Source organism: Hakea prostrata, chromosome 8 (genome assembly GCF_041222555.1).
Source record: "Hakea prostrata isolate BN-2017 chromosome 8, UWA_Hpros_2, whole genome shotgun sequence".
NCBI lineage: Eukaryota > Viridiplantae > Streptophyta > Magnoliopsida > Proteales > Proteaceae > Hakea > Hakea prostrata.
The window spans coordinates 22813471-22840031 of record NC_142607.1 but is presented as its reverse complement, the minus strand read 5'-3'; the positions used below and the strand labels follow the sequence as shown (position 1 = coordinate 22840031).

General features: G+C 39.2%; 1 protein-coding gene across 1 annotated transcript; it reads left to right on the top strand.

Annotated features, from left to right (window-relative positions):
* Positions 1–24332: 24332 nt before the first annotated feature.
* On the top strand, positions 24333–25648 carry LOC149007434 (uncharacterized). The gene is made up of 2 exons (XM_089167060.1): positions 24333–24481; positions 25012–25648. Exons 1-2 carry the CDS (start codon positions 24333–24335, stop codon positions 25646–25648), a joined length of 786 nt encoding a protein of 261 aa, XP_089023186.1.
* Positions 25649–26561: the final 913 nt, after the last annotated feature.

Below are 26561 nucleotides of genomic sequence, written 5' to 3'. Positions count from 1 at the left end.
AAATCTAGAAATTCACAATTAGGGCAGTTACAGAATATAGGTTATATATTTGTAACCACCGCACCACTTGAGGTGTGTGATTTCATTCGTACGAGATTTCTTCCAGAAAAGAGGCGGCTTTATCTCTCTCTCTCTCCCTTATCTCCAAGAAACGCAGGAAGGAGAAACTCACTTGAGGTTTCCTTCCTTTGCCTTAGATCTTTCTTCCATCTTCTTTCTACACGGCATTTGGGTTGTGGAAATACTTCTCTTTCCTTATGATTGTGGAATCATCCCGATAGAGATTTGGTGGTGGAATGATAACGTAGATCCAGATTTACTTCCGTTGAGAATACTTCATAAAAGGGAAAGCGAATCCAGGTAAGGAATCTTTCCCTCGTCAATTAATTGAATTGATATATTTGGAGTTTTTCCGATATGAGGCATAGCAAGTGTGAAGGAAAAATCAATGTAAATGGAAAAAGACATTCATGGCAAGGTGTTTGCAAGGTTGCAGCACCTTGGCCATGGTCTCATCAGTAAAAAGAAGAAGAGAAGTGGGTAGGATAGAGAGCAAGAGAGAGAATCATACCTTAGAAGATGATATTTGGAGAAGAGAGACAATGATTGCAATGATTGGGGACAAGAATCCTTCACAAATACCAAGAGAGTGCCTTGGGAAGCTCCACTCATGTTCTCAGTGGTCTAAATGAGTGTAATAGGGCTCCATACACGAGGCTAGCATATATAGATGAGAGAATGTTCCAAAAGCATCTTTTACTCGAATCTGGAAAACTTTGGTCGATGCTCTTTGGTTGATGGCATTGACCAAAACATGTTTCATCAGAAAATCCAGAAATAGTTCAGCAACTTCGGACAGGGATTCGGAGGGCTATACGGGGTAAAATTGAGTGGGGTTTTCTCCTACAAGTCCATCAAGAAGTCTAGTTTTGAGAAATATCTTCGGATTGTGCACGGGATTTCATTAGGTACTTCAAATAGTTCACCCCTCTTCGATGCACAGGTTTTCACTAAACACTGACAATGTACTCAAGTAAGGGGTATCATCATCAATGTCTATGGTTTCGGGTCAAACACCATGTCTTCCATAAAGAGGGCCCACAAGGAATTCTTCCTTCACTTCAGGACATTTGGTGTACTCTAAGGAAAAATGTCGGACATGACTTCCTAAGACTTCCAAAGATAAAAACACTGAAATCAAGGTCTAACATTAAGGTCTAACATTAAACAAGCATTTCTTTAACCCAAAAAAAATAGGGTGTCCTAGTTAGGTTTGAGCTGGATTTCACATATGTAGTAGCACATGTCAAGGTAAAGCCTAGCCCAATGCAAGTCATCTACTTAGTCATATCATGTCAGATCCAGATACGTCCATTCCTCCCATCCCAGGATCCTTTCCGGTATCCTTCACACTAGAGTCAACGAATATTACTCACCAGACTCACCAACCCTATTGGTCATCAACAAATAGTAGACGGGAAGCTCTCACGTCCTCTCATGGATATAACTCACCGGTCTCGAGCTCCTGTGAGCCCAAGTCTAGCTATTTGCAACCCTACCAATGAATGGCCCCTTTCGAATATCCACAGTGTGATTTATGTCCTCTCATGGGTTGGTTACCGGTCTTGAGTGCCCATCAAACCACACTACTACCACGGGTCTTTTGGTCTCAATGCCCTTCTGATTCGGGTTTGATACAACAGGGATGTCCTAGCCAACACATCTAGACAAGTCCTATGTATGTCATCCAATGATCTGGGAAAGCGTCGATGGGCATCTTCAAAGAACATCCCATACTATTCCCTCCAATGTCCAAGGACAGAAATGTCAAAAGGACATTCCCCAATCCCAAATCATACTTATCCAATCACATTCTCAATTTCATCATAATACACATGATACATCGTCATATTGAAAGATACGTCATAACATCACATGATCAAGTGTATAAGTAAATAACAAGAATGAATAGACATGATAAAAAAAGAGTAAATAAACATGATACTATTGTCACAAAGTACCTACAGTAGTCATATGATGTCTAAATACAACTAATAAGCTAAGCCTACTAAGTTGCCAACATCAGTGTAATAATCACATAGTCTATGTTGTATGGGTATAACCGTCCTTACCTTGAGTCGAGGTGAAGATGATCCAAAGATCAAAAGTGTCACATCCTCCCAGTCGGTACCCTAACTGGCATACCCGAGAGTGTGATCCACAGCCTAAAGATCAAGTTTAGGAACGATCATATCCATTTCGCACAATAATATAATCAAAAGCAAGAACAATTCATAATGTTCAAGTAATTTATAATAAAAGTCAAGAAAGGATCTCAGAAGGATCACTATAGAATATCAGAGTGCGGAATAACAAGATACCAAATCAAAAGACAACTGTAGAGTATAGCGGAAATATACCCTACAAACACATGTGGAAGGTAGATCGAAATCTAAATAAAGCTCTAAGCTAATACACGTAAAGTAAAAGATAAGTCTAGAAGAAACAAAAGAAATCTAATCCACATCTTCAGTCAGCTCTTCTTCTCCTTCAGTCTTCATCTTCTTCACCTTGCACTTCCTCATACGGTCAGTCAAATAAATCCGAACCTGTAGAGAAATCTAACAACAGATTGTACAAAAAGGAATGAGTTTCGAAAGAAACTCAGTAAGGCAAGTTAATCCATAACAACATAAATAACATGGAAGCAAACCATAACAAGATGCAATGCAATATGAAACAAGTAATGTATGTATGCATCTAACTCTAGGTATGCTGGTCTCTATGGCAGACATGCTTTAAGTCATAGCACCGTACTTCTTTTGGAAGGTCACTCATACGGCTCTTGTTGGTAGTGGGTCCGGGCATCCCTCTCGGACAAACCATGGTAGGGGGTTAAGTCAACACACTCTCTCACAACCATTTGGCATAAGTACTGGCGCATGTCAGGGAAAAACCTAGCCCAATGCAAGTCATCTACTCAGTTACATCAAGTCAGGTCCAGATACTTCCATTCCTCCCCTCTCGGGATCCTTTCTGGTATCCTTTCCACTAGAGTCACGGATATTACTCACCGGACTCATCAACCCTATTGGTTATCCACATATGGTAAACGGGAAGCTCTCATGTCCTCTCACGGATATAACTCACCGGTCTCGAGTGCCCATGAGCCCAAGTCTAGCCATATGCAACCCTCCAATAAATGGCCCCCACAATGTGATTCCCGTCCTCTCACGGATATAACTCACCGGTCTTGAGTGCCCGTGAATCCCCATTGCTACCATGGGTCGTTCGGTCTCAATACCCTTCCGAATCGGGTCTGATATAACAGGGGTATATCCTAGCCAAACACTACTAGACATCCCTAGGTATGACAACAATTGATTCGGGAACGTGTCGATGGGCAACCCCGGAAACATCCCATACTATTTCCGATAATGTCCAAGGACAGAAGTGTCAAAAGGACACTTCCCAATCCCAAAGCAAACTTAAGCAAACACATTCTCAGATCAGTCATGACATCCACAACCAGTAGTTCATCATATAAAAGAGAATGTAAAAGCAACATCAGATTAAGCAGTAATAAGTAATTCATATAACATAAATAATGAAAAAATGATATAAACAAGTGCTACTGTTCCCACAGTAGGAGATCAGAATTAAATTATAATAACAGTAAGTAATCTCATAGTTCCACAAAGTAGAAACTAGAGAACAAGCAATCTATGTAGTTAAGGAATCAACTGTCCTTACCTGATTATCGCCGAAGATAATCCAAAGATCAAAAAGAGAGACACCAAACATGGCAAATAAACCCCTAACAAGCATAGATATAACATTAGGAAAGATACCTAAAAGATCGGAGAGCAAACGAATCAAACTGAGAGAAAATTGAAGCTACTGTCTTCATTGGTCGATTGATTGGTCTACTGACCCAGTCGACCAATCAGTTGACCAATCGAGTCAGTACGGGATAGTGAAAACTGTTTTGGCCATAACTTCTTCGTTTGAAGTCAAGGAACTTCCTAGGATGTATTAGAATCATATGGGAAGATAAAATCATCAAGTCATGGTCAAAATATGGGTTCTTGATTTGACCTAAGAAACTAGGGTTAACATAGATCATGAAGGGAATATAGTATGGATCAAGGATAAAGAATTAGAGAATGATAGGTTACAATTCTAGTAAGGAAAACACATTAATTGGATGTTAACAAGATCAAACAAAGGGTTCTTGGTTTGATCCAAGAGGTTAGGGTTTCACCCTTTTTTTGGCTTCCATGAAAAGGTTGAGAGCACCGGATGAAGGGAAGTAAATTGTTAGTCAAAAATAACAAGAAGAATCATTCAATGATAAAGTTTAGGTTCACATAACTTTTACCCAAGAGGTTACCCTCACATGGGAGGTTACCAAAGGTTCTCTGGATGACCACACAAGGTTAGGGTTTCAAGAATTCAACTGGCTGGGGTTGAGATCATGATGATGATCATAGATCTCAAGGAACAAGATGAGATCATGGAGTGGATGGTTGCAAGAGTGCATCATCTTCTTCCTGATCTCAGCCAAGAACAGATTAAAGAAAGAAAATCAGAGATGGAGAAGAAAGAAAAGAGAGTAGACATACCTTTGCTGTAGGAGGATGAAGATTTCTTCAAGTCTTGAGAGAGATCACCAAGGAATGCAAGGGAATTGATTAGATTAGGGTTCTAACTCGTTCAAGAGGCTTAGGAGGCATAGGAGGCGGAGTATTCCCGAGATTAGACTTAAATAGAAGAGACAGGACCAAATTGGTAAATTCAGACACCATTGGTCGATTGATTGGTCTGTTGGTCCAATCGACCAATGAATCGACCAATCAGGACAGCAAGGTTCAAACAGGGATTCGGAGGGCTATACAGGGTCAAACTGAGTGGGGTTTTCTTCTACGAGTCAATCAAGAAGTCTAGTTTCTAGAAATACTTTCAGATCAAGAATGAGAGTTCATTAGGTCCCCAACTAAGCTCATCTTCTTTGATGCGCAAGCAGGATTTGTAGACATAGTTCAGCAACTTCGGACAGAGATTTGGAAGGTTATATGGGGTCAAATTGGGTGGGGTTTTCTCCTGGAAGTCCATTAGGAAGTCTAGTTTCGGGAAATATAATCAGATTGAGCACAGGAGTTCATTAGGTATTTCAACTAATTCACCCCTCTTCGGTGCGCTGATTCAGAACAAAACTGATGGCTCTCATGGAAAGGCTAGGGGTAATCAAGATTCACCCCAGGGAAAGAGAAACAAAGAATGCACAATCTGAAAAGGTGTTGGGAAGTTTCCAACAGATAAAAGAACATTAGGGTCTCAGATATGGTTACCTCTCATAAGAGTTGGTTACCTCCCATGAGAGTTACCCATAATTAACTCTTACAAAAACAACCCAAGATAGATAAAGGAACATCTCATTAATATTTCAAAATCAAGAATGGAATTAGGAAGGGTCTACCAATGAGAGAAGAATGTAAATAAATTCAAAGGAAAGAAATCCTAATATCCCATGGGAAGACTAGGGAGAATAAAGATTCACCCTAGGGAATAAAGATAAAGAAATCATAATAAAGAAAGTCTTGGGGAGGATCCAATGAATTAATAGAAAATAGAAGGGTTGCCAATTGGTCCAAGGAAAAACAAGGATCAACTCCTCAATTATGAGGACACAAGGGAAGGTCATGGTAATTGTATGAGACCTTCCCCACAATCATAAAGATAGGTAGAAAATTCAGGGAAAGTATCATCAAGATTTTGGTGGAGTCAAATTCAAGAATCATCGCCATATGGCTTCAAGAACATAGAGTGAATTGGGGGATTCACTCTAGGGCTAAAAGAATTAGAGAAGAGGTCATTACAGCAGTGTAATACGCTTCTCATAATCAGAATATCAGAAGTAGAGAAGAAAGAATGAATTAAAGAAGAAGTGAATTGAATATTAACCTTTTAGAAGAGAAACTGATAAAGAAATCTGAACAGATGCTTGAGGGTCTTCCTTGGCTTCGAAGGAGAGGATCTAGGGCTCTTCCCACGTTCTCAAAAGGCTTAGAACAGATTGAGAGTGAAAAACATGGAGTTCTCCCCTTTTAAATAGCACAAAGAGTCCAAGAATTACTAGGATTTCACCAAACTGACTAAATTGACCCTGCTGATTGATTGGTTGCCAAAGAGGAAGATCTAAGGTCCTTTCCACGTTCCATAGAGAGTTAGAAACCTAGTGGGAAAGTTTACCACGAAATTAAAAGAAATAAAGCTTTTAAAAACCTTAAAAACAGAAAATTACCAAAATGCCACTGCCAAGACAGCTTGTTCAAAAGTAGGGATTTAATGGGCCTACCTTCAATATTTTTTTGGATGGGCTTTTTTCAACACATCATACTACTTACCTAGTATGGAGGGATGTCTTCAAACCAGGTCCAACTAAGCTTTAGGTCCATCAACCAAGTTCTTCTTCACCAATGAGTAGTTCAACACCAAATCAATTAAGGTTTCCATAAGGAAACACCATCATCAATATCCATGGGTTTTGGGTCAAACACCATATCTTCTACTGAGATGGCCCACGAAGACATCATCCCTCATTTTGGGACATTGGATCAACCCTAAGAGAAAGGTCTGACATGGCTTCCTAAGATTTTCAAAGATAGTAAAACTGAAATCACGGTCAAACTTCAAATCAACATTTAAACAAAACTGAAATCACGGTCCAACTTCAAATCAACATTTAAACAAAACTGAAATCACGGTCCAACTTCAAAGTCAACATTTAAACAAACCCTTCTTTACCCAAAACAGATAGGGTGTCCTGGCTAGGTTTGGGCTAGATTTCACATTCTCCCCCCCTTAAAATAATTTCGTCCTCGAAATTGGGAGAGTGCTTGGTTTCAAAAAGGCAGGGGTACTTTCCTATTATCTTAGCTTCCTTTACCCAAAGTCCACGGAAAACAAATAATTATAAGTCTTATGTATGGAAACAAGAAATAAATCTAACATGCTTTGAAATCAAATCGAAAGTATGATCATGGCTTCATGAAGATTTCACAAGGATCATGGCGAAGATTAATATGAAGATCATAAAGCTTTAAGAATGAAAGGAGATTGTAGAAGAGATGGTTGCAAGGATCAATATCATCTTCATAATCTCAATCTCAAAGAATAAATCATAGCAAGAGTAGATCAATACAACACAAGGGAGATTACAAATATTTGATTGGAGAATAGGAGATGAAAAGCTTGAAGTCTTGAAACAATTAGAAGGAATAACAAATCATGAAGATCACACTTGATTTCTTTTCAAAATCATCATGTGGAGAATTCACAAGGTTATAGAGTGTATGGAGGTCCACTCTAGAACAGCAGGGATAGAAGAATCAGTCATGGGAATGATTTAAGATCATCCTCCTATCAAAGGGAATGTAAGGCACAAGAAGAAATCATGGAGAGAATAGATCAACTTTGGGGTAAACTTCTACCAAACGAAACTAGGCAATTCGTACAGCAGAGAATAAATCGAACAGAGTGTATGGTATATATGCATTTAGTACAACAGCAAGGTTAGGAATAGGTGGGATCTCACAAAAAGGGAATGGTCCCAAAGATAGTATTTGAACCCTAGACAATCATAGATAAGAGATTAGAGAAGAAATCGGGAAAATCAGAGGTCAAACGGGTTAAATCGGAAAAATACACAATACAGCCATCAATTGGTTGACTGGCTCATTCAACCAAGCCAATCAACCAAGTGAACAGTGTCGGGCTGAATAGTGCATTTTGGTCCAAAACTGATCTTTTGTAGCTCGGATTGCTCCGAAACATGGAGGGATTGTTAGGAACAATAAAAGAACACTATCTAGCAAGTAATTAACATAATCCAATGGTCTAAATAGGAATCCCCAATTTGAAACCCTAATTTCTATATGTTAAACATCATGTTCTGTAATGAAATTGATTGCAATTGCACGGAACAATAGGGAATCAGCTAAGGGAAAGATAAAGAAATAGATTAGGATCATATGCAAATAAGAAATCAGACTTAGCATGCTATATAATTCAGTTTAGGAGCTGAAATCATGCTGCAATGAAGAGAATCATGGAAATGCATAGATAAGAATTGAAATGGGGGCATAGCATAGGTAGAAATGAAAGGGGTTTATGCAATGGCAAGGATAGAACACATGAAGAGATGGTTGCAAGGTTGCAGCATCATCTTCATGGTTACAACATAAAGTAAGAGAAGGGTTTAGAGTAGAATAGAGAGAGAGTGAGAGAATTCATACCTTGAAGATGAAATTAGAGAAGAGGAACAATGATTCTTGTAGAAGATCATCACTCAAGCAAAGGAGGAGCCTAAGAGGAGCCTTCCCACGTTCCAAGACAGTCCCAGTAGTAGAATAGGGTTAAAGCCCCGAAGATCCACATAAATAGAAACCAAAATGATCAAAAAAACCAGATTTTCATGGGCTTATAATTCCTTTGGTCGACTGGGTTGGTTGACTTGCTCAATCGACCAAGCCAATCGACCAAGCAATGACAATAACTTGGGGGAGGGAATTGGAGGGCTAGAACAACTCAAATTGAGGTTGGTTTTCTCCTACAAGTCAATCAACAAGTCTAGATCAGGGAATTACCTTCGAATCATGTCTGGGAGTGCATTAGGTCCACCAAATAAGTTCTCCATCTTCAGCTGCAGATTAAAAACTAACACTGACAATGCGTCCAAGTATGGAGCACCATCAACAATATCCAAGGGTTTTCGGGTCAAACACCCAGATGAACACTAAGGGAGAGGCTTGGCTTGGCTTTCTAAGGTCTCCTAAACATATCTAAACTAAACTTTGGGTCCCACTTCAAGGTCAAACACAAACAAGCCTTTCTTTTCCAAAAACAAATAGGGTGTTATAGCTAGGTTTGGGCCGGATTTCACAGCAAGTCTATGCATTTGTGGAAGGTTGTCACATCCATCCAGCCGGTACCCTACCTGGCATACTCGAGTGTGTGATCCACAGTCCCAAAGATCAGTATCGAGGAAATCAACCTCCCCCACATTCACAATAATATAATCAAGAACAAGACCAAATCAAGGTTAACAATATTAATTAATAGATCAAAGAAAAGTAAGGAAATAACATTAGAGTGCAAAAATGATACCAATATATATATGATCAAAATGTAGAGTGAGGTGGAATCCCACTCCACGGTTACAGCGGAAAATAGTTCGAATGTCAAAAGAAGATCACAACTGGTTTCATAAGAAAAAAAGAAAGAAAGAATCAAACTAAGCTAGTGTCTATTCTACTTTATAAAGAACGTCTTCATAGACATAGACTTCAGAAATTAAGCTCGGATGCTCCCACTCCATGGTAGGGCTAATCATGGTATGAAGCATGATCACTCGAGGGATCATCACCGAGATCTTCATAATTGCCAACACCTTGCGCGTAGTATGCTTCTTCATCTTGTGCTTCCTCATATTGGCCTTCATAGTCATCTATACCTGTAGAATAAGCTAACAAAATATATTTGTACAAAAGGAGTGAGTTCAAGAGAACTCAGCAAGGCAAGTCATTCCATAACAACATAAATAACATGATAGCAGAAACATAGCATGATGCAATATGATATGAGACAGACAATGCATGTATGAGTCTAACTCTATGTATGTTGGTCTCTATCTGTAGGCATGCTTTAAGTCATAGCACCATACTTCTTTTAGAAGGTCATTCAATCTCCCTCAACCATCTTGGTATCTTGGGCTTTGCCAGTGGTAGTTGGGTCTTGCATCCCTCTTGGACATTCCATGGTTAGGGTTTAGGTAACCACTCTCTCACATCACCATTGGTCTAAGTATTGGTGCATGTCAGGGTAAAGCTTAGCCAAATGAGAATCATCTACTTGGTTAGATCAATCAGATCCAGATATGTACATTCCTCGCCCTAGGAGATCCTTTCCGGTATCCTTCACACTAGAGTCAGCGTATCCTAGGGCTACAACCAACTAGGACTACAGACTCATTAACCCTATTGATCATCCACAAATAATAGACAGGAAGCTCTCATGTCCCTTCATGGATTGGTTACTGGTCTTGAGCGCCCATGAGCCCAAGTCTACAATGTGACCCTACCAATGAATGGTCTCTCACGAGTATCCACAATGCGATTTATGTCCTCTCACGGATTGGTTACCGGTCTTGAGCGCCCATAAACCCCCATTGCTACCAGGGGTTACTTGGTCTTAATACCCTTCCGAATCGGGTCTGATATAACAGGGAATCCAAGCCAAACACTGCTAGACAAGTCCTAGGTATGACAACCAATAATCAGAGAAAGCGTCAAAGTGCACCATCGGAAATATCCCATACTATTTCCATTGATGTCCAATGACAGAAATGTCAAAAGGACATTTCCCAATCCCAAGTCATACCTAATCAATCACATTCCCAATTCAGTTGTATCATTCACTACAGATATCTCATCATATGAAAAAGTATATGAAGACAAGATCAAATGAATATACAAGATACATGAGTAAGTATTCATACATTATCAAGTACATAAAGGAAATAAGAAAATAAGATCCCACTATACTTACAGCATTCATATCATAATAGAAACTACAACATCAGTAGCAAATCTAGGCGATTCCCAATTTAGAAACTAAGATTCACGCAATCTATGTTAATATGGTAACGACTGTCCTTACCTTACATAGATTTGAAGATATTCCGGACGGACAAGAGGATGGATCCAAAGATAGCAAACAAACCCTAGCTAAGCATCATACAATCATTAAGAAGCAGTCCTAAAAGAATAAGCATCAAACGAATAGAAAAGGATGAAGAAATCCCTTGCTGTCATGCCAGGTAGATTGGCTAGGTTGATTGGTCCAATTGACCTAGGCAGTCTGCCCAGCGAATAGTACGAATCCAAAATTAGACTTATTGTTATTTTTTTTCCGAAGATTTTGGGAGAAGAAAGTCAAGATAATAGCGATGTATCTCTATCTCTTTGGAAGCCAAGTACTCTCCCAATTTTGAGGTCGAAATTATTTTAAGGGGGGGAGAATGTGAATTCCAGCCCTAAACCTAGCTTAGACACCCTATTTGTTTTGGATGGAGAAAAACTTGTTTGATGTTTGACCTTGAAGTTGGACCTTGAGTAAAGTGTTGATATGTTTAGAAGATCCTAGAAAGTCAGGTCGAACCTCTCCCTTAGTGTAGATCCGAAGACCCGAAATGAAGGAAGAAGGCTTGTGGGCCATCTCTGTAAAATCCCACCTAACCCTAACCTTGTTGTGGTGCCGAATGCATACCTACCATATACATTGTTTGATTTATTCTCTGTCGTACGAGTTGCCTAGTTTCAATTGGTAGAAGTTTACCTCGAAGCTGATATTTTCTCCCTTCTAATTCTTATTGTGCCTTCTATTTCCCTTTGATAAGAGGGTGATCTTAAGTCATTCCCATGACTGATCCTTCTATCCTTGCTGTTCTAGAGTGGATCTCCATACACCCTATAACCTTGTGAACTCTCCACATGATAATTTCAAAGAGAAATCAAGTGTGATCATCATGATTGGTTATTCCTTCTAATTGTTTCAAGACTTCAAGCTTTTCATCTCTTGTTCCTCAATCAAAGATTAGTAGTCTCTCTTGTGTTGTATTGATCTACTCTTACTATGTTTTATCCTTTGTGATTGAGATTTAGAAGAAGATGGTGCATCCTTGCAACCATCTCTTCTACAATCTCCTGCCATTCTTAAGGTTTTATGACCTTCATATTGATCTTTGCCATATTATGCGATATTATGATATGATTTTCAATATGATGATGTATCATGTATATGTGATATGATGAATTGAGAATGTGATTGGATAAGTATAATTTGGGATTGAGGAATGTCCTACTGACATTTCTGTCCTTGGACATTGGAGGGAATAGTATGGGATGTTCTCCGAAGGTGTCCATCGATGCTTTCCCGAATTATTGGATGACCTATATAGGACTTGTCTAGATGTATGGCTAGGATGTCCTTGTCATATCAGACCTGAATCGGAAGGGTATTGAGACCGAACGACCCGTGGTAGTAGTATGGTTTGATGGGCGCTCAAGACCGGTAACCAACCCATGAGAGGACATAGATCATATTACGGATACCCGAAAGGGGCCATTGTTGGTAGGGTTGCAAATAGTCAGACTTGGGCTCATGGGTGCTTGAAGATCGGTGAGTCATATCCATGAGGGGACGTGAGAGCTTCCCGTCTACTATTTGTGGATAACCAATGAGATTGATGACTCCGGTGAGTAATATCCGTGACTCTAGCATGAAGGACACCGGAAAGGATCGCCCGGAGCGAGGAATGGACGTATCTGGATCTGACATGGTATGACTGAGTAGATGACTTGCATTGGGCTAGGCTTTACCGTAAGATGCGCCAATACTTATAGCAATGGTGATGTGAGAGAGTGGTGACCTAAACCCCAGCCATGGAATTGTTAGAGATGGATGCAGGACCCAATTCACACCGGAGAACCCAAGATACTTGGATGGTTGAGGGAAGAGTGATTTGAGACTTACCCAAAGGAGTATGGTGCTATGACTTAAAGCATGTCTACCATAGAGACTAGCATATGTAGAGCTAGAATCATAATTGCATCATCTGTCTCATATTATTTGCATCATGTTATGACTTGTATCATATGGTTTATGTATTATGGATTAACTGCCTTGCTGCGTTCCTTTGAACTCATTCCTTTTTGTGCATTTGCTTTGTTAGACTATTCTCCAGGTTTTGAAGAGTCTGATGACACGTCCTTCAAAGCACCCTATGATGAGCCACACTACCCTCAGGGTATTGGCTACTATGAAGATTATTGTGAGGGTACCGAAGAGGACTATGTTGCACACTAGGATTAGCCCGACACTGGTGTTGGAGCAGCTGTACTGGACTTTAGATATCTATAGTTATGAGGATGTGTTTTATGTGACCGAAGAAACATTTGTTTAATGTTACATTTGGAATTCTTATTAAGACCAGATCTGTAACTTAACTTTCTTGATATACTCCTTAGATTTTGGTTTTGTAAACTTAACTTAAATTTTCTACTTTCCATTGCCGTGTTGAGGAAGTGACTTTTGATCTCTCTCTCTCTCTCTCTCTCTCTCTCTCTCTCTCTCTCTCTCTCTCTCTCTCTCTCTCTCTCTCTCTCGCTCCTTTTGGATTCTATATATATATATATATATATATATACTGGTATCATCTTTATTCTGCACTCTGATTATCTGTTTTATCTTATTCATGATTCTTTATTATATGCTTAAAACATGATTATTACCATTCATGATTGTGTTATCGCGTATGTGGGAGGCATGGTTGCTCGATACTTGATCTTCGGGAATGTGGATCACATACCCGGGTATGCCCGATGGGGTATCGGCTGAGTGGATGTGACACATATGGTCCATTAGTGTTCTTAGTGACTTTCAACAACATCATGAAATGAAAGGTTGATGTGACTACTTTGGGGTGTTACCTATGGTCATGATTGATTCGACCTAAAGGGGCATTACCGAGAAAGGAGTCAATCCTAAGTGTAGTGATGGTTTGGGGCGAAAGGAAATGTTTGATTCAACTGTACCCTAAAAGTGTTTGCTGGCACCAACTGTATGTGTTACAGTAGTAAACATTTTAAGGACAAGAAGGTGATCTCTCAGAGGGATCGATATATTTTTTGTTTGGTGAGTTTGAATAGACCTAGGACACTGTGGTATACTAATGCTTATTTGATGTGTTTCTTTAAGTCATGTGCCATTCAGGCCTTCTAGGAAGGTTTCTAGTTTGGGGCTCACGCGTGCAGGTATATCACCGATCGCACAACCCATTTGCCAGTATGACTTGTGGATGTTGGTGTCTGAGACACAAGTGGTCTATGTATTTAGGATACATAGTAGTGAGATCAAAATATGTATATTTGTGATATACTTGTGTGTCTAGGATACATTGTGATAGAGAGATTGAATGTGTATATATAGGATAAACATGTGTGTTTGGGACACACTGTGACAGAGAGATTAAAACTTGCCCTTGTGGAAGTGGGAGATGTTGGGATTTATTATTTATTAATTATAATATGCCCAAGGGAAAATTTGGAAATTCACCTTTTGGGATGTTACAAAATATAGGGTTATATATTTTGGTAACCACCGCATAACTTGTGAGTGATCACATTAAGGATACGTGAATTTTCCTAAAAGGTGGCTCCCTGTCACATCCCGCCAGCCGGTACCCTATCTGGAATACCAGGAGGTGTGATCCACAACCCTAAAGATCATGTTTAGGAACGATCATATCCATTTATCACAATAACATAATCAAAAGTGAGAACAAATCATTTTATTCCAGTATTTATCAATAAAAGTCAAGAAAGGATCTCAGAAGGATCACTAAAGAATATCAGAGTGCGGAACAATAAGATACCAATCAAAAGACAACTGTAGAGTATAGCGAAAATATACCCCACAAACATATGCGGAAGGTAGATCGAAATCTAAGTAAAGCTCTAAGCTAATACAATAAAAGTCTAGAAGAAACAAGAGAATCAAATCAACATCTTCAGTCGGCTCTTCTTCTTCTTCAGTCTTCATCTTCTTCACTTTAGGGTCATGCTCTTGAAGCTTCAGATCAGCATCTAGCACACAATCCCATTGGTGAATAAGACAATGGTGGCTGCCATCAATGGGAGCCATCAATGCAGTCCGAATCCGAGTGTTGGCTGCCTTGCTGTTCATTATCTTGTCCAAGGACTTCTGGAGTTGAACCATATAAGGAAAGGTTCTCCGTGCTGGGGCACGAGTTCTCTTTTGATCCTGCAATGTCATCTAAAAACAAGTCCCCCGAAGGGTAAGCTCAAAAGAACTTAGCAAGTAATCCAAACACAATAAGCATCTTCACATGCATTCATAAACAAACATATATGCAATGATATGAAACAATAAATGCAATATGCTTCTAACTCTATGTATGTATGCTGGTCTCTATTGCCAAACATGCTTTAAGTCATAACACCATACTTCTTTGGGTAGGTCTCAATTCACTCATCCTCGGTTGGCAATGGGTCAGTACACCTTACGGACAACCTTGGTTGGGGTTTAAGTCACCTCTCTCTCACATCACCGTTCGGTCCAAGTACTGGCGCATGTCAAGGTAAAGCCTAACCCAATGCAAGTCTTCTACTTAGTCATATCAACTCAGATCCAGATACGTCCATTCCTTGCCCCTGGCGATCCTTTCCGGTATCCTTCACACTAGAGTCAGCATAGTCCTAGACTACGGACTCATCAACCCTATTGGTCATCCACATATAGTAAACGGGAAGCTCTCACGTCCTCTCACGGGTTGGTTACCGGTCTTGAGCGCCCGTGAGCCCAAGTCTATCCATATGCAACCCTACCAATAAATGGCCCCCACAATGTGATTTATGTCCCCTCACGGGTTGGTTACCGGTCTTGAGCACCCATGAATCCCCATTGCTACCACGGGTCGTTCAGTCTCAATACCCTTCCGAATTGGGTCTGATATAATAGGGATATTCCTAGCCAAACACTACTAGACCAATCCTAGGTATGTCAACCAGTAGTTAAGGAAAGAGTCAAGGGGCACCATAGGAAAGCGTCCCATACCACTTCCACTGATGTCCAAAGACAGAAATGCCAATAGGGCATTCCCCATTCCACAACTACGACCTAAGCATCCACATCACATCATGATTCCATACAAGTCATATTCACATCCATATCCATATCATAGTTCATATCACATTCTCAAGATCAATAATCAATTCTAATATGAAATTAACAATGTGGACAAGCTACTGTAGTTGCAAAAGTATAATGATGTAAAGAAAACCAAACAACAGTAGTTAAATCATGCATTCATGTCATAATACCTAAAGGCATGTAAATAGGCATATTGTGAGTTGGAATACTCACCTCATAATCCAAACTTATAGTCTTCAAATAAGAGATCAAAGAACAGATCCAAAATCACCTAAACAAGCTTGACAAAACATGTATAGGTAATAAGAAGCAATTCCAAAAGATTGGAGTCGAAATGGATCAAAAACGGAGTTGCTGTCACTGCGGGTTGATTGGCTGGGTTGACTGGTTCAGTCGACCCAGGCAGTCTGCACAGAATAGTGTTCGACAGCAACACCAAATCAGTCATAACTTCTTCGTTTGAAGTCCGATTGATCCGAAATTCGAAAGGGAATGTCACACAAACATACTAAGACTATCTAGCATGGATTAGACACCATCTATGATCAAAATTCATGACTTTCTAGTTTAGAATCTTACTTTCTAATTTGGAAAACAACATGGTTTTCATTGAAAACATGCTATGAATGAAAGAGATGAACTAGAGATGATGAGATCTCATTCTAGTATATGAACACAGTAAATCAAGAGTAAGAATGATCATAGAGATGCATCTAATATGCTAGAAGAAATCAAAATAAGAACATGATCATAGTTAAAGAAGAAATCATGAAAATCATGTTGAGAATGAATATGAAATCATAGCATATAGAATGAGAAGAGATTGTAGAAGATATGATTGCAGAGATGCAATATCTTCCTCATAATCTCAGATTAGAGAAGAGAAAGATCATGGAAAGAATGAATCAATAACATAGAAGTAAGATTACTAACCTGTGATTGAAGAACAAGAGAGAGAAAGCTTGAGAGTTGAATGTAGATCTTCTTCCACACCAAAGGAGGCTTGGAGATTAGTTCCCTTCGTTCTCTAGGTGTTTTGGAGGCTAGGGATACTAAAAACACGAAGTCTTATGGTATATATAGCAATATAACCCTATTTAGAAGATTCTGCCCGAATTCAGTATCCTTGGGTTGATTGGCTGGGTAGACTGGCCCAGTCGACCCAGGCTGTCAACTTAGCCGGAAACAGGGATTTGAGGGTCTTCCACTACTTGGAATCAAACGAAACTTTAATCACATATATTATAACTTACCTAGCATGGAAAAATAGCTTCCAATCATATCTAACCAAGCTCTAAGGTCATCAACCAATCTTCTCTTCATCAAGGTGTAGTCTCTTTTCTAAATCAACCAAGGTCTTCAAGTATGGGGCATCACTGTCTAACTCCATGGGTTCGGAGTCGAACACCATGTCTTCAACTGAGATGGCCCACAAGCCTTCTTCCTTCACTTCGGGCCTTTATATCTACACTAAGGGAGAGGTCCGACTTGACTTCCTAGGACCTCCTAAACATATCAACACCATACTCAAGGTCCAACTTCAAGGTCAAACATCAAACAAGTTCTTCTTCATCCAAAACAAATAGGGTGTCTAATTTAGGTTTTGGGTTGGATTTCACATTCTCCCCCCCTTAAAATAATTTCATCCTCGAAATTGGGAGAGTACTTGGCTTCCAAAGAAATAGAGATACATCGCTTTTATCTTGACTTTCTTCTCCCAAAATCTTCAGAAAACAAATAACAATAAGTCTTTTGTGATGAAAACAAAGGAGTAAATCTAACATGCTTTGAAATCAGAAACAATTTGAAAAGTTAACAAATCATGAAGATCACACTTGATTTCTCTTCGAAATCATCATGTGGAGAACTCACAAGGTTATAGAGTGTGTATGGAGATCCACTCTAGAACAACAGGAATAGAAGACCAAAGGGAATGGGAGGCACAAGAAGAAATTGTAGAGAGAATAGATCAACTTTGAGGTAAACGTCTACCAAACAAAACTAGGCAACTCATACGACAGAGAATAAATCGAACAATGCATAAGGTATGTATACATTTGGTACAATAGCAAGGTTAGGATTAGGTGGGTTTTCACACTCCCTCTATCCAAGAAAACGAAGGAAGGTTCTGTGTGGATTCTCTCCCTACTCTTGATCTCCGCTTTCTTCCATCCACAAAGCATTTGGGTTGTGGAATACATTCCCTCTTCTCGTGATTGTGGAATCAAACCGTGATGAGTTCGTGGATTCAAATTAACTTCCACTGCGGTAATTCTATTTTGGAAAGCGAATCCAGGTAAGGATCTCTCCCCTTCTATTATCAAATAGAGATATAGAGTTTTACCAACAAAAAGGAAAGAATCTTGAGATATGGCAGAACATTTCCAACTACCTTGAACCCAAGCATTCAACAAGTGAGAACTTAAACAATTTCACTAAACATGACCTTCAATTTAATAAAGTTCAGAATAACTAATTAATATATGGCCTCTGCAAAGAACATAACTGTAATTAGAGTGCACTTCTCTAACCAATTCAGCCCACGCTAAGAATCAATCAGGTGAAAAATTATATTATCAAAAGGCACCAATACCTTCTGAAACACAACTGCAATTTAGTATTAGGAATCTTCTTAAAGTTAACAAGCATTTAACTCACTCTTCACCTTAGCTACTACTGGCTTGCTGATGGTGGAGATCTGTTACACTGAAGTTGTTGCAGAATTCCTTGACAAACAAAAAACCGACAAGACCTTTTGAAGGTTAATACAATCCCAAAGCATCACATAACCTAAAGTTTATCTTGATAAAAATACACACAAAAAAAACCATTTTGTTCTTACCTGAGATTCAATGAGCGAGAGCTAGAGAGCCGAGCAAGATCAGTTTTTCTTTGTTGCTTTGATTAAGCACTTCACAAAATCTTTAGCTTCATAATTGATCAAGTTAAAACTCAAAATTGGGTTTATGATTTGAGGAGGAACCAAATCTATGACATTGATCCATTAGATTGAAACTAAAGTTAAAATACAGAGGAGGGCATAACTTAAGAGAGTAATAAATTTCTAAGGTTATAAGTGTGAAAAAAAAAGTTGCGTTGGATTGGTAAATGTTTGTGAAATAAAAATAACCACAAGTGCACGGTATCGTGTAGCTAACGGGTCGATCTCAAGGAGATATGCCACTTAGAATTTTATCTCTTAATGGTAATGCAAAAGTGCAATGATTCGAAGATTTTAACTAATTAATTAAATTAAACGAGTGGTCCTAATCCATACATCTAATGCAATCGAATTGAGACGAAAAATAAAGCAAACATAACCAACGCATAATTAATAGAAGGCAAAAAAAAAAAATGCAAACAATAAATAAATAAAAATTAAAGGGAAGTGATCCGAGTGTTAGCTCTGGTTCTAGGGAAGGGGAGTATAATTATAATGACTTTGACCTTGGACCCTTTGCCATAGCTTGCAGTCCACCGATCGGGGGAATGGATATTAGAGGAAAAAATTGCAGAAAAGAAATAATCAAAGCAATAAAAGGAAAAGGGAAACCTTAACCAAAGAGAGGAACCACTGTATGCATCTTTGATCAAGGACCTAGGGGAGTTTGATCGGATCAGCAGGCTTGGGGGCTTGTGTTGTGACTAAAACATCCCAGTCCCGGTTCAAGTCGGTTCACTCCGGTCCAATGATAATACGATTGGGTTCAATTGTTTAGATAAAGTAATCTTTGGGTCTGCTCAAGATCTACGAAGAAAGGCTAATCATAGCCATCTAGTCATGAACTACAATCCAACGGTCATGGTTGAAAACACTGGCAGCGGGAAAACCTATATAAAAAGGAAGCAAAGGACTCGTCAAAGGTAAGTCTCTCAGATCAAATTGGACACTGGATTCATTTTTCTGATTTTTACTCCATTAGAACACCACAGAAGCTCTTTCGAGCTCTGAAGAACTATCTACAGAAATCTAACTAGACTGTAGGAGACGCGACACCGATCAAGACGATCAGCTCCGTTTCTAACCGGTGTTTCATTTTCCAGTGAGCGAGAGACTAGCAGAGGAACAAAACGAATCAGATCGATCAAGATTTGAAAAGCTTGGTGTGAAGATTGTGGTTGAAAGCTATTGGCAAATTTAGCACCAACATTTTGGCACCGTCTGTGGGAATATCAGCTTAAACAAGTTCAGAACAAAGGTCATGGCTCAATCACCTGAGCGAGAGGAGATATTACCAGTTGAAATGGCATAAGCAAGTCAGAGGGAGCCGAGGAGAGTAAATCCGAGAAGAAGAACAAGAGAAACGGTTCCAACAATGCAGACTCGACAAAAACAAAGAATGACGGAAGATCGCTCACCTCATCTTGCTGAGATATTTGAAAGACAAGAGAAACAAGTCGCAGACACGCTGGTTGCTTCTCATTTGGAATTGAATCTGAATCAAATCACTAAAAGATTTGAAAGTATGCAATATCAAATACTTGAAACGCAAAATTTGATTAGGTCATTCATCAAGCAAGTTGGAATTCAACCAGAAAGAAGAGTTCTGATCTCACCAACTAGAAGATCTCAAACTCTTTCTTGAGCTTAGGCGATTTCTGTACCGAATCCTCAGATCCAGAGATCAAGAGAAAGCCAAAGGAAATCAATTCTCAGGGAGGGATCAGGAGAAGTGCAGATCCAAATTACATTCCTCTGGAATCAGAAGATCAATGATCATATAAGGATGATTGATTAAGCCACGTTCAAAGTAAAAAGAGTAAAACTCTTGGAGGTTGGAGAAATAAGAGAGAAGCAAGGAGATCGAAAGTAACAAGATTTGAAGTTCATGGATCTGAAATCAGGAAAAGATTTCGCATCTTGGATGATCAAATTCAACGATTGACAAACAAAGACAGTGGAGAAAAAGTGGAAGAAGTGATGAATCAAAATCCATTTTCTAAAGATATCATGTCAACACCATTGCCACATAATTTTAAGCTTCTGGTGTTCACAATGTATGATGGAAGCACAGGTCCAATGGAACACCTAGCTCAATTCAATTCTGTTATGATGTTGGCAGGTAATTCTGATGTTTTAAAGTGTCGATCCTTCCCGTCATCATTGAAAGGTCCTGCGACAACTTGGTTCTTCAGTCTATTACTGGATTCCATTAGAGATTTCAGAGATTTGACAAAAATATTGTTGTCAAGATTCCAAAGTAGTATGAAAAGTAGCAAAACAGTGGATAATCTGGCTACAATTCACCAGAAGTCAGGAGAGTCAGTTCGAAGTTATATGAAAAGATTCAATCAAGAATCAATTCAGATAAAGAACTTGAATGAAGCAGTAGCTTATGATGCTATGTTCAGAGGTTTGACAGACGATCATTTGTTAGAATTCCTGATCATGAACAAACTGGCAAACATTGTGGAATTGACTACCCGGTGTAATCAATATGCTAACATGAAAGATATCCTTCAGGCAAGGAAGGAGACTGATGGTGATGGAAGCAAAAAGAGGGAAGATGGAGTCATGAGGTCTGATCAGAGAGATCGAAGAAACAATAGAAATTATCTAAGGAATGGTCTTGATCGTCAAATTAGAAGAGATATTTCGAGACCATTCCTGGAAAATTATACTCTTAATACTAGAAGATCGAAAATTTTGATGCTGATTCAACATCAACGATTTGTAAAATGGCCAGCACCGATGATAGCAAAGGCAGATGAGTGAAATCCAAACAGATTTTGCAGATATCACAGAGATCATGGTCATGATACTGATGATTGCAGAATCCTTAAGAATGAAATTGAGCGATTGATCAATCAAGGGAGGCTGGATCATTAAGTTCAAAGGAGAAATGGAGGTCACCGGAGAAATGTTGCTGATCAGCCGAGAAGATGGGATGACCAGACACTAGTGAGGGAGGACCAGGCAAAGAGAGATTTTCAATCTAGTTCTCCAAATGGAAATGCTAAACATCAGGAAAACCAGCGAGTTCAGCAAAAGCAGTCACCTGTCATGACCATCTTGGGGAGTTTAGATTTGAACTCAATTTCAAAATCTAAGGCTCATGCCAGGTATGTCAATGCTGTCGAATCTCATGTTATTCCTAAAAGAATTAAGAAGATGATTAAAATAGTTTTCACAGAGGAGGAGATGGATGGAATTCAAGAGCCACATGATGATGCCATCGTTATAGTCATTGAGGTGGCAAATAGAGATATTCACAGGGTTCTGATTGACACGGGGTTTTCTGTAGACATTATGTCATACAAAGCCTTTCAACTATTGAAGATGGATACTGTCAAAGATAAAACTTTGTGGAACAAGATTATTTGGATTTTCTGGAGAATCTACTTCGGTAGAAGGAACTATGGAGTTAACAATTACATTGGGAACACATCCACAAACAGTAACAACGGTTACTAAATTTTTGTTGATAAAGAATCTGTCAGCTTACAATATAATTCTGGGAAGGCCAACTCTGAATTCTACTGGAGCTATGGTTTCAACAAGGCATTTAAAAGTGAAATTCCCAACTGAAGGAGGCATTGGAGAATGCAAATCTGATCAGAGAACCTCAAGGCAAAGCTATACAACTTTCTTGAAAGATTCTAAATCACAAGGTAAAGCTATTGCCCTTACTGTTGAGGTTAAGGATAATAGGGATGAAGAAAAAATTCAGAGAGGAAAACCAGTGGAGAAGCTAGAAAAAATTTCTTTTGATCTCGATAATCCAGACAGGGGAACCATGATTGGGGCTAATCAGACCAATCAAGACAAGGACCTGTTGAAAGAATTTCTTCGACTGAATGCAGATGTATTTGCCTGGTCAGCACAAAACATGCCAAGTTTGAGCAGGGAGGTAGCAGAACACTTGTCTCGGATAGACAACACAGCTAAACCAGTAAAACAAAGACGAAGGAATTTCTCATCAGAAAAACATGATGCGATCAAGATTGAAGTGGAAAAACTCAGAAAGTCAAAATTTATTGAGCAGATTGAATGTCCCAAATGGCTGGCTAATGTCGTAATGGTGAAGAAGCATAATGGCAAGTGGAGAATGTGTGTGGATTATATTGATTTGAACAAGGCTTGTCCTAAAGATTGTTATCCTCTGCCATGAATTGATCAGTTGATTGATGCCACATCAGGTCGGCAAATGTTAAGTTTTATGGATGCCTATTCTGGTTATAACCAAATTCTTATGAAGAAGGAGGACCAACCTCACATGGCATTTATGACGAATCGAGAAAGCTATTGTTATAAGGTTATGCCTTTCAGATTAAAAAATGCTGGAGCAACATATCAAAGGGCAATGAATAAGCTGTTTGCTGATCAAATCGGAAGGAATATGGAGGTTTATGTTGATGATCTTCTCGTAAAAAGCCAATTCAGATCTGATCGTCTCACTAATCTAAAGGAATGCTTTGATGTACTCAGAAGAAATGAAATGAGACTTAACTCTGAGAAATGTGCATTTGGAGTATCATCTAGTTAGTTCCTGGGTTATATGGTTACACAAAGGGGTATTGAGGCAAATACAAAAACAATCAAGGCCATTCTAGATATGTCGGCACCTAGCAATATGAAGGAGATCCAGAGTTTAACAGGAAGAGTTGCAGCATTGAGCAAATTCATATCCAAATCAGGGGATAAGTGTGCACCATTCTTCAAGGTGTTGAAAATTTTAAATGCACTTAACAAAATTCAGATGGTTAGAGGACTGTCAAAGTTCGTTTGAAAAATTAAAAAGAAGGCTGACCAGTCCGCTAGTTCTATCTCGACCGAAGCCAGGGGAAGTCTTGCAGATATATTTATCTTCTTCGAAAGCGGCAGTGAGTGCACTATTAATCTGGGAAGAAGGTACTGTCTAAAATCCTATCTACTTTGTAAGTCAAACATTGTTAGATGTAGAGTCAGATATCCAGAAATTGAAAAGCAGGCCTTCACATTTATAATAGCGGCCAGAAAGCTCAGCCTTATTTTCAGGCTCATCCAATTATTGTTCTTACTAACTGGCCTTTAAAAAAAAATATTACATAAGCCTGATCTTGGGAGAATGGTATCATTTGCAGTAGAATTGACAGAACATGATATAGACTATAAACCTAGAACTGCGATAAAGGCACAAGTCTTGGCTGATTTTATTGCTGAAAGTATTTCATCACCAGAGGAGCATAAAGATTCTAGAGAAATATCTATTGGGTGGATTCTTCATGTGGACGGATCAAGTCATTCTCAGGGATCAGGAGCAGGCGTGATTTTACAAAGTCCGTTCGGATTTGTAATTCAAATAGCTCTTCGATTTAACTTCCACGCTTCAAATAATGAAGCAAAATATGAAGCTCTCATTGCGAGATTACGATTGACCAAATCCCTATGTGTGCAAAACATTGAAGTGAAAAGTGGATCTGAGCTGGTGGTCAGTCAAGTCATAGGAGTATATGAAGCGAAAGATGATCGAATGATCAATTATCTTAAGAAGGTGTTAGAATGTAAAAGATGGTTTTCACAATTCTCAATTATGAGAATATCCAGAAATCAAAACACAATGGCAAATTCTCTTGCGAAGTTAGCATCCGGAAAATTTACTTCTTTACCACAGGCTGTATATATTGAGGAGCTGGATATTCCAGCATATTCAAAGCTAGAGATAATGGAAATTGATACAGAAGTGTCTTGGATGGATCCTATTATACAGTATCTTAAAGAGGATATTCTCCCTGAAGATAGAGAAAAGGCCAGAACTTTGAAAAGAAGAGCTGCAAAGTTTATTCTAAAGAATGGATTGTTATATAAAAGAACAATTTCTGGGACACTTTTGAAATGTTTGGGACCATCTGATGCACAATATGCTCTGGCGGAGGTCCATGAAGGGATCTTTGGAAGTCATCTAGGTGGGAAAGCTTTGGCCTATAAAATTCTGAGGAAGGATTCTATTGGCCGTGAATGCAAGCTGAAGCAATTGACTATGTAAGGAGATGCCATCAGTGCCAAATTCATGCTCCAATCCAGAACCAACCAGCAGAATAGCTAACATCAATTCTCAATCCCATTCCATTTGCAATGTGGGGAATGGATTTACTTGGTCCATTTCCTGTTGCGTCTGGAGGAAGAAAATTTGTGGTAGCTGCAATTGATTATTTTACAAAATGGGTGGAGGCAAAAGCCTTAGCCACAACCACAACAAATCAAATTGAGAAGTTTTTTAGAAATAAGATCATCTTCAGATATGGTCTGCCAAAAGTCTTATTGACAGATCACAGAACTCAGTTTGACAGCGAAAGGTTCAAGGAATTCAATGCAGATTACCATATCGAACGTAAAAACTCTTCTGTGGCATATCCTCAATGCAATGGTCAGATCGAGGTAACTAACAAAACTCTCTTACAAGGAATTAAAAGAAGACTGGATGAAGCAAACAGCCTATGGGTTGATGAGTTACCTCATGTGTTATGGGCATATAGAACTACAATCAGAACACCAACAGGAGAAACACCTTTTAAGTTGGCATATGGATCCGAGGCATTGGCTCCAATGGAGGTAATGGTTGGGTCAGACAGATCAGAGGGGTTTGATCCAGTAACTAACGAAGAAGGATTGAGGGTAAATCTAGAATTTTTGGATGAAGTTAGGGAAAGGGCTCTGTATCAAAATATAGAGTACCAGAGGAGAACATCGGCATACTATAATGCTTGTGTCAGACCTAAGTCTTTTAAAGTTGGAGATTTGGTCTTAAGGAAAAAATCAGCATCAGACTTGAGAAACTATAGAAAGCTCTCTACAAAATGCGAAGGACCATATGTGGTAACAAAGACTGTGAGCAAAAATACATATTGGCTCAAGGATGTTTATGGAAGTTGTTGAGGCGACCATGGAATGTAATTCACCTCAAGAAGTATTATCAATAGAAATTGAGTAGAATTTTCTAGTATTCTTGAAGAAATTATTTCTATCAACCATTGTCACCAAAAGATTCTTCTTCAAATTGCGCAAAAGGTCTTTTTCGTCGAACCAGTTTTCTAATCATGCTTTCTAACGCTGATCCAGGATCATTCCTTCCGAGGGTGATCCCGACTTTTCGAAGTCAGGCTCTAGTAAGCCAGCCTTCCGAGGCCAGATTATGCTAGCTGATCACGGATCATTCCTTCCAAGGGTGGTCCCAACTTTTCGTAAGTCAGGCTCAAGTAGCTAGCCTTCCAAGGCTTGGTCATGCTTTCTGAAGCTAATCACGGATCATTCCTTCCGAGGGTGGTCCCGACTTTTGTAAGTCAGGCTCAAGTAGCCAGCCTTCTGAGGCCTGGTCATGCTTTCCGAAGCTGATCTCGGATCATTCCTTCCGCGGGTGGTCCCAACTTTTCGTAAGTCAAGCTCAAGTAGCCAGCCTTTTGAGGCCTGGTCATGCTAACTGAATCATGGATCATTCCTTCCGAGGGTGGTCCCGGCTTTTCGAAGTCAGGCTCAAGTAGCCAGCCTTCCGAGGTAGCCTTCCGATCAAGGGCAGAGGAGTTGATCAATAGGATTTCTCACAAAACATGTTATATTGAAGATTCTAATTACATTTTATCAGTTACTTTTTCCTAAGAATACTTCATCAGCAACTGATCAAAGATATAGCAACAGATCAAAAGTACAACAAGTGGTCAGAAGTATAGTGTTTGACCAAATGTGCGACAGGGTCAAGGATCCCGCCATTTTTCATGTTTATGATCAACGTTGAAAAGGTTCTCTTCAAAATATTATTTTATCAAAGCCACAGAGAGAAAAAGAAAAGAAAGGG

Excerpts from the sequence above, each read along its gene's own strand:
- LOC149007434 (XM_089167060.1), top strand. The coding sequence starts at position 24,333 with ATGGCAAATTCTCTTGCGAAGTTAGCATCCGGAAAATTTACTTCTTTA. Across the intron at positions 24,482-25,011 it reads TGGATGGATCCTATTATACA|ATATGGTCTGCCAAAAGTCT; the intron begins GTATCTTAAAGA and ends GATCATCTTCAG.